General features: G+C 48.8%; 1 protein-coding gene across 1 annotated transcript in view; it reads right to left on the bottom strand.

The window, feature by feature from the left end:
* The window catches only part of LOC120908660 (POU domain protein CF1A), a 1976-nt gene extending 906 nt beyond the window's left edge, over window positions 1-1070 (bottom strand). Inside the window, exon 1 of the mRNA XM_040319882.1 lies at window positions 1-1070. This exon is cut by the window's left edge and continues 906 nt beyond it. Within this exon, the coding sequence (XP_040175816.1) occupies window positions 1-711 (711 nt within the window). The 5' untranslated portion in view covers window positions 712-1070.
* Between the last annotated feature and the right edge of the window lie 8331 nt (window positions 1071-9401).

Raw genomic sequence — 9401 nt, 5'->3', positions numbered from 1 at the left:
CGTACCGGCCGCCGCACTTTGGTGATGCGCAGGGTGATGATGGTGGGAGGCCGGATGGTGCAGCATACCGTTCATGGCCGCGTGGTACTGCAGCGGCGACCCGGTCCCGGTGGCGTAGTGGGCCCCCGCGTGTACCGGCGCGTGCCAACCGTGCGGCGAGGCCATTCCACCGCCACCGCCTCCAGCCCCGGTGCCTCCGCCTCCGCCTCCTCCTCCTCCGCCGCCGCCGCCTCCTCCACCACCACCGCCCGGGCCGGCTTGTTGGCGGGCTTGCTGGCTCAGGTGCATCTCCTGCTTCACGTCCGCCGGATGCGGATGGGCGTGCGGGTGCGTGTGGGCAGGGTGGGAGTGGGCGACGGCCGCATGGAGCGCCCACGGGTCGCTCGGCTGCAGCGCGGCCCACGGTGTCGCCCCGAGCCCGCCCGTCACCGACCCGAGCCCGGCCGGGTTGGGCGACGGGCTCGAGGGCACGGTCAGCCCGCCGGGATGGTGATGGGTGGCGGCCGCCGCCACCGCTGCCGCCGCCGCCGCCGACTGATGATGATGGTGGTGGTGGTGATGGTGCATGTACTTCATCTCGTTCGCGTCCGCCGCACTGCGCGGCGAGGACGTGTGATGGTAGCCGCCGCCGCCGCCATTACCGCCACCGCCGCCACCGCCGAGCGCCATGTCCAGCTCGGCGCCGGGCGAGATGTACGCGGTGGCGGCCATCCCCACCGCCCGCGGGCTGTTCAGCCCTTCCACGCTGGCGGGGTACGGCTCCAAATTGGGGCTCACTTTTCCTATCTTCCACGCGAACGGATTCCAGCCAACATCAATGCCGAGGCTTCCGGCACCGCCGACGCCGCCGCCGCCACCGTTTATCCTTTGGTGATCGATGGTTTCTGCGTTACGGGACCCGCTGCCCAACACTGTCCGCCCGCCGACGCCTCCGCCTCCGCCGCCCTCTGCCGCTCCACCGAATCCCTCCACGAGGACGAATCTCGCGTCCCGGTGCTCGGACCGCAAAGCCGGAGAGCTCCGTTGATTGGTTTTTTGGGGGGGGCTGAGCAGTTTCGGCAATCCCTCAACACATTAAACGCGGGCGCGGGCACCTCTATCGACCACTACACACACACACGTTATCTCGCAAGTTCCGGCCTACTAACGCACAGACACACGCGCACACAAGACGCAGTTAGCAACCCAAAGGAGAAGGTAACGAAACAATAAAAACAGGAAGAACGCGCACAACACAAACACAAACGCCCGCCTTTGTGGTCAACTACCAACAAACAAAAAAGGCAGCTTTTTTGACAGCTGAGAGCGATGGCGTTGCCGTTTGGTTGCAGCGGCAGCAGCGATGGCTACTACCTGGCCCGATGGCTTTCGGCACTACGGCGATCTCAGCACACACACACGCACACCGCTACTACTACACCATCCAAGTACGCATGTCTACTACCAGCGGGACGCTCGTTCGCACGTTCGCTCGCTCGCTCGTTCACCATTCGCTTGACTTTTTTTCTTGTTTGCTATTTTTTCGCTTTTTTATCTTCTTGTGGTTTAATAATATTTTCACTTGCTCCCGCCGTAAAGAGCTTTCCGGTAGAAAATGAAGGGCAAAATCACAAAACAACACTTTAATTCACACAAAACGGCTTCGCGGATTCACTACCCAGCCTGCTTCGGTTTCACTAGCTCAGATGACTATTGGACCTTGGCTGCCCTTTTGCTGTTCTTCTCGCATATGGCAAAGGATGCAGTTGCTGTGACGTTGGCAAGAGTACAGCTCATACCATTGCACACCGTTGGTATTGGGGTCTTCTGTAAACTAAAGCCTTTCTGGCCTTCGCTATCGTCCTGTGTGACCAGGTCGGAGTTATCATTCGATGGGCCACTGCCTACCGGATAGGGTCTCTGGCTGACTGCTGTGCCCGCGGTTGGGTGTCCCCAGTATGCCGGCCAATCATTTGCGGCTAACAACGAAACCGCCCTCTACTACGGCTCTACCAGTGGTCGTTGCCGCTCAAGCGGGTTGTGCAGATCGCGCCAACCAACCACAACAACAACAACAGCATCCGTAAACATTCGCCGACACCACACGACCCTGGTTCGAAGATCTCAGGCATGCAGGGCTGCTGCTGTAGACCACCACCGGCTGATGGGCAGTGTGGATGTCGATTCACGCACGCACCGGAAAACAATTCGCATCACAAGTTCACACAATCGCACACGCTTGCAATGCACGGTTTTTTGGAGAAGCGATGGGCCCGAGCTGTAACCAATATCTTTGCTTGTGTGGTTTACCCTCACACTCACTTTGCACCTTTGGCGGTTGCTTTCTATTTTATTTTTGCCGATTTTCCCCCAAAACAAATTTTGGGGCTTATTTTCACTTTTCCGAATTTTCACACGATCACACGGCACACAACACAAACGACGGCGGCCCCGACGCACTCGGTAAGCAGCTATTGCCCTCTATATTAGAGCTCGATAGAACGGGGTGTGCATATATTGTGCTACTGCTGCTGCTAACAATACAGCGGCGCCACACAACACACACGGTCGAGCACGAGTTGATGAGTAAAAGCTAGGTCGGCCACCGGAATGTGTGTTTTGTGTACGTAAACGCACGAAATTCCCGCGTGCAATCGCTTCGAGAGGTAAACTGAGACTAACATTCATCCGCAACGTTCATTTTGAACGTTGCCCGTTGACAGCACACGCACACACACCAGTGCGGCGGAGAGACCCGCCGTACTCGGTTGTTGCCGTACACGCTGCGTCTCTTTTCCACCAACCGGCAGTACGTACGCCACGCAGCGGTGGTTAGAGCGAGAGTGCACTAGCGGGCGGTTGTGTAGCGTTCGCTCGCTTGCGCTATCCTTCAACCCCTTTCTGTACGTGTGCGTACGAGTGCGCTAGGGAGCTGCGCTGCCTGCGCGGGAAAGAGACGGCCGGATGGTGTGGGTAAATTTCACCCTCCATTTCCCACTCGTAAGCCACGCCCATTGTCGCTAGCGGAGGGAGACAGCTAGCGGTGTTACGGCGTTTGCGGTTTCTTTCTCTGTACCGGCACGATGTTGACATTTTACAGGGTTGGTAACCGCGTTGCAGGGGTCGCACCACGGTTACGGGAAGCGTACGAGCAGTGGAAAGTTTTGTATTGCGATACTGGCAGAGCGGTTGCAATTTGTTTGCAATTTGCAATGTTTACCTCCCGTAACAATCGGAATGCAATAATTAGCGCCATAATAATCGTTTGTAATGTGTTTTTACTATGAAGTAAATTAATAATTTTAGAGAATTTCAGAAGATTTCAGTTTTCAATGAAGAATTGAACACTTATTAGTCACAGTTTTCAAGACAGTTAAGACACTTTTTAATACAATATTCGAAGCATTCATAAGTAAAACTATAAAGAATAATAATCGTTATAGAAGATTATTAAAGAGCAAATCTCTTTATAGCATCAATTTGTGTTGGTAATGCATACAAAGCAGCTTATTAATTCGTGTCTACTGTCATCGAGCTGTAGCTGATAAAAATGATCAATATTGATTATGAAGCTTAAACACATTTTACAAAACAAATAGACAACATGTCAAATTACTCCATTAACTACGATCCTATAAAAATTGAAATACAATCCATGAAAATACCAATCCAAACACTTTGTTGATACATTCATGGCAGATCCTGTACTGTCTTCCCGTACTACGCGTGTACGGGGTATGCAAATCGCATGCAAGTTTTGCGCAATCAGCTGTTCGCACTCGCCGTGCGGCAGCGACGAAAGGACGCAAAAGGATGGCAACATCCTTTCGGCTATGCAATGGCACAGAAGCGAGAATCGTTTGTGTTATCGTTTCTTATTCTAATCGGTTTTCATGGTTGCTACCTGGCAAAATATAGTGACACGTATTCGTAGAGAGAAAAGGAGAGAGAAAGAGAGAGCTACTGGACAAAGCTTTTCAATGAGCTCCGTTCAGGTCCATTTACAAAACCCGACTTTACTTCATTGTACCGAGCAAACGTAGCAACAACAACAACACCTTCCACCAGGCGGCTCACAACCGCCAGCAGCAGCACGACAGCAAATATTTACAGTAGCACCCCCAGCCCAACCAACGCTCACCCACTCTCCACCGGGCTCAAAAAATGTCTCATTTAATTGAGAAACTTTCCGCACACACACACAAAACCTTCCGATGCACGCAGCGCCGTGTCACACATTCTTGCCAAATTCGGTTCCTCCGCCCGCCAAAAGGCCCCACACACTCGTAATGATATCCTCTCATCAATGAGTCTTCTTCTTTGGGCTGGCGGGCGGATTTTGGCTTTTTCCTCCAGTGACCACATCATCGCTGTTTGTGTGAGTACTCCTTCCTTACCTTCACAACCCTGTGTGTGAGTCCTCCTCTACTGAGTGTGTGTCAGCTTTGTTGCGTGGGCTTGGCTCTTAATTCTACCCGAAAGGGATGAGGGTCGCGCGAACCGTGGCTATAAAATTATCTTAAACTTTATGCATAAATCTTGCACTCCCCCGAAAAAAAGCAAACCGCCAGCCAGACACACAGTGGCCAGACACGCGGCAAGTCCCTCACTCTCCAATCTCCGACTTCCCGACGACTCCAACGTGTGCGTGTGCAGTTGTCCTTGATCCGGGTACCATTTATCACCTAATTCGCGCACCAAATTGAAGATGCTGAAAGTGTCTGCCAGTGTGTGTGTGTGCGAATCCTTTGCTGCTTCATCGTAAAAACGCACACAACATTTAGCTTCCGGACGGAGCCCCACACCGAACACAATCGGCAGCAATCGGGTAGCAGCGGGCTGCAAAACATCGAAAATCGATTTATTTCGTCCGCGCCCCACCGGTCGGTCCACTTTATTGATTTCCTCCCCCTCTCCGGTTCTCTTGGAGGTGCCGTCTTGACATTAGAACAACGGCCAGCGCAGGAAGACGCAGCGTGAAACGTGTCGCCACGTTCGGTTGCCGTTAGCAACCGTGCGTTGTACGCAAAAAAAACCCCGAAAGAAAGAACGCAACCTAACACGCCGACCGACCGTTTGCATCCTTTTCCTTGCATAGAGAGGATTCGCTTTAAAAAAAACATTTGTTTTGTGGCTTGCTTTTTTTGTTATTATTCACATCCATATTAATCCACACCCCCCGAAAAGCACCCCCGCGCACCTTTTGCGGGCGCAAAACTGCCCGTTGTCTGCTTTGCTCAATCTGCATACTACTGGGAGAGCCACTGGGCAAATTATGTCGTCAACGCGTCGTCTTCGGCTGGACGCAGATCACAGACTGTGTAAGGGAGCAAAGAATCAGAAGCATCTTCCATCCCCTAGCCCAAAACCGACTCCTTCCGAATGTGAACACCGAGATAAATGGCCTACCGTTACCGGGTGTCATTAAATAAACGGCTACCAAAGGCATTAAAATAATAAACTGACTCGGCTACTTGGATGCGTTTCTTTCTTTCGCTTTTTTGCGGGGACTGACCAGACTAAAATGCGCATGCCAAAGGTGCGATAGACGGTGTTGGTAGGGATCTTGTTCCGAGATCTCCTGCTGCACTTGCAATTTTAATGTCAAATTTTGTTTGTGGAAATGTAAAGAACAAAAAATAATTCTAAAGCCACCAGAAAAAACATCTACAACATCTAGAATACTTTAAAAATAGAACGAACTACTCCATCAAACAACCATACTATCGTCTTCCGTTGTGTATTTCCAATGCGTATGCCCTCTTGTGAGCAAAACCACCAGACCCCCATCAAACTGTCAAACCGGTGCTTGGGAGCTTCCGGCTGTTTTTTTTTTTTTTTTGCTCCCCTTACCGGCTTTCCACCTCCCATAAGCAATCGACTCCCGCCACTCCCGGCGCTTGGCGCGCAATCGAGACGCGTGTGCAGAGTTCAGGAAAAGCCATAAACTGTCGTCAATTCAACCATTACGGCTCTGTCTGCGGGCAGACACACACACTGCACACACGCGGGGCAAAGGAATAGTTTGTTTGTAGGTTTATTTGTTTATTTGTATCTATTATACCGCCATGCTGCCATCCTACCGGTGGAGCGGGTGGCGATTCGCGACTGACTCCAAACAAAGGCCAAAAGGTACGAAAAACCTTCAGAAGATGCACCCCTCCCCCACACATAGCCAGTTAGTCGGCTTTTGGCGCGATATTTTTCGACAGACGATAACAAAAAAGCAACCGATACCCACACATGCGGGAGAGTACTTTGGACCGGGGGTGGGTTGACAGTGTTTTTTTTTTTTCTTCCGCACCAAAACCTGTGAACTGTTTCCATCCATCATGGGAACACTAGAGCTGTAAACAGTTTACTTTTGAAAAAAAGCATTTTTTTTTTCTTTTGGAACTACAACGCCACTCACAGTGTTACCCACATTACGCACAGAACTAAACCACGATCGGTGGTGGTGGCGATTCGGAAGCATTTGTTTCACTGAGTAGCTGATCAAACTGTCCGCTGAAAGGGAGAGTCAGAAAGGGTAGGGGTAGAGACAGTCAGTGAGCGGTGAGGAAGACGAAAAAAAGCACCTTCAGTGCAGCAGACACTGAAAACAAACTCATTTCACACCAAATACGAATTAGCATAAATTTGGAAACATACACACACACTCGCGGGTACCAAAACAAGGTGGTGTGAATGCATTCTTCACACTGGCTGCCGAGGTCGGCCCTCGGTCCTCGTCCAAATTGTGCTTTTGTTTGGGTGTGTGTATTTCTTTTTTTTTAACTTTATTTTACCTGTATTTGAGGAAAGTTTCATTTGTTGCTCATTGGAGTTAATGTTTTGTGCACAGTGAGAAACATTCTTCGTGTGTTTTTTTCTTCCAATTTAACTATTGATTTAATGTGTTGCTTATTTTCTTTGATTTTAAATAATTTTCAATGTTCTTTTTGGTTGTTTCATTATTTATTTTCACTTTACTATTCTTTTCTTACTTCCTCTTTCGCTTGTTATGTAACTGAATGTTTCTTTTACATAAACAAAACAAACAAAAACACACACTTGCTTCCCATTCCCACTTTCCCAACATCCCAGGTTCATAATAAACATATGACACCGCAGAACAAACCCGAAAAACCAAACATGAAATCCTCCACTTCATACTCACACTCTCCCTCTCTCCCATTCACGTTCTACCGGCAATGCATAAGGGGTGCATAATTATGCATAAATTAGAGCAACATTTGAACCTGCGCCGGAACCTGCCGCCAGCGACGACGACAACAATATGTGTAAGTGGTTTTGGGAGGTTTTTTTTGTGTGCGTGTGTGAGTAGTGTCGTTTGTACCACCACAAACCAGCAAGTGGCAAGTGCAATAATTGCGGAAGCGGTATCGGAATTGGGATTTGTTACCCGGGCACCAGTGCCCCGCAGTTGCAAATAAGCAAATGAAATGGAAAGAAAAATAGGGAAAAAATGAAAATGAGAAGGAAAATAAACAAAACAACACAAATAGAACACAACAATGTTGACAAAGTGGATGTCTAAACAAAGAAGCTGTAATAAATAGACAAAAGAAGCACAAAGCACAAAACAACAAAGAGGCAAAACAAGAGAAAGAGAGATCAACTAATGTTTGACACCTGTTTTTTTGCTTTGATGTGTAAACTTTCCCTACCGACACACTGTGAAGTAGGCTTTGCCTAAAGTCTGACAGTTTAAAGATCAAGATCACACCTCCAGATAGTGATCCTCTTATAGATGCACTTTTTGGACGTTTTTCAGCTAAATAAAACGTGTTTTACAGTCGAAAGGAAAAAAAACAACACTCCACAAATATATCATTAAAAATTTATGAAACTAATATATCTATTAAATTAAATTATCGCTGGACATTGCCAACCAAACAGTCACCAGGCGCTAACGTCCAACAGTTCCAACCGGGCATACAGTGCAAAAGATCAATCTGTGCAAATGTCAGAAAAGAAACTGCATTTTCTGTGTGTGTTTGTGTGCGTTTGGCTGTGCACCTCCTCTTCTTCACCTGCTTCCCCGCGACGGGGAAGGGGTGCTTTCGCGCTTTTTAATTTGGCACTGTCTCACCAACGGTTTTTTTTTTGTTCCTTCTTTGCACCCCCTTCTTTTCCTCTCCTCCTTCCCCTTTCGACAGCGTTGTTCACCCCCCCCCCCCCCGGGAAAAGGGAAAAAGAGGGAGGGTTTGTGTCGCGTCTCGCCCAGCAGCCACCAGGGCAATAAATCCACCTTCTTCCGGTAATTAATTTTCCCGCTTCTCCTTTGACTTTGCGTGTCACGTTCATTCGCTCCATCCCACCCCCGGTGGGGGGGAGAGTTTGCGTTCGTAATTCATATGTTTTGTCAAAACTGTGTGGATCGTTTCGTTGATCTGCGCACTGTTGGAGCGCGTTCCATTCCCTCACCCATCCACCACTACCACCACAAAGAATTAGCCCTTCTGTGTTCTGCTAACCATGCTGCTGTAAATGCTGTATGAAAGTTTCCCTTAACCTTTTTTTTTATAAGTGTAGTTCGGCGTTAGGTACAGTTTCACTCACCGGAAACTTTTCGCTTCCTTTCCCTTCGCGTTAAACAACTAAACAGCAACCCAAAACCGAAAAATGGAAAATCCCAAAATATACCCCTTTCCATGGAACAGCAAACGCCCATGGAACATTCCCTTGCACTCGGACCACCATTACTTCGGTGGTGAATGGGGGTTGAAAACACCAACAAAATTTTTGAAAAATAAAGAAAAAAACTTTTAACTATGTTGTATCAAATGATTTCACTATTTCCTCCCTCAATAGGTTGATAGCAATGGCCGGTTGTGAAAGAAGCCCCCTCGAGTCCCGATGTGTTGGCGGCAGGGTGTACCATTTTCGTAAGCAACCCCCAAACCTTACAACAACAAAAAATGCATGCTTTATGATGCAAGACACTTTTTTTTTTGGTTTCTTGGCCATCCCTTTGCACCGTTTGCACCGTTTTGCTTAAAAAACCACATCTCGCGCCAGTGGACTTTCTTTCCACTTTCGTTCTGCTGCTGCACTCGATTGAACCCATTTGGGAGGGAGGGAGAGTCCTGAAACAACTTGCGACCGAGTACGAGTCGTAAATAACGGGAGCCCTATGTGTGTGTGTGTGCGTGTGTCTGCACTCCAAACGATGTGCTAATGTAACGAAGACCGTGGCTGAACCATGCAATGCATCAGGTTCGTCATCCTCGAACAAACTTTCACGTTTCTTCGTTTTTTTTCTCCGTCTCCCATTCCCAACACAAATGATCGCTAAAATGCACTTCCGCATCGACAGAAGATCACGATCACGGACCACAAACAGGCGGTAGTTCTTATCTTGATGAGTATGTTCTTAAGCGATGTATTAAAAACTAAACCATAGGATATAGGGTAAA

This window comes from Anopheles arabiensis, chromosome 2 (genome assembly GCF_016920715.1).
Source record: "Anopheles arabiensis isolate DONGOLA chromosome 2, AaraD3, whole genome shotgun sequence".
Lineage (NCBI taxonomy): Eukaryota > Metazoa > Arthropoda > Insecta > Diptera > Culicidae > Anopheles > Anopheles arabiensis.
Note: the sequence above shows the minus strand (reverse complement) of the source record. Positions and strands in the feature narration are given on the sequence as shown.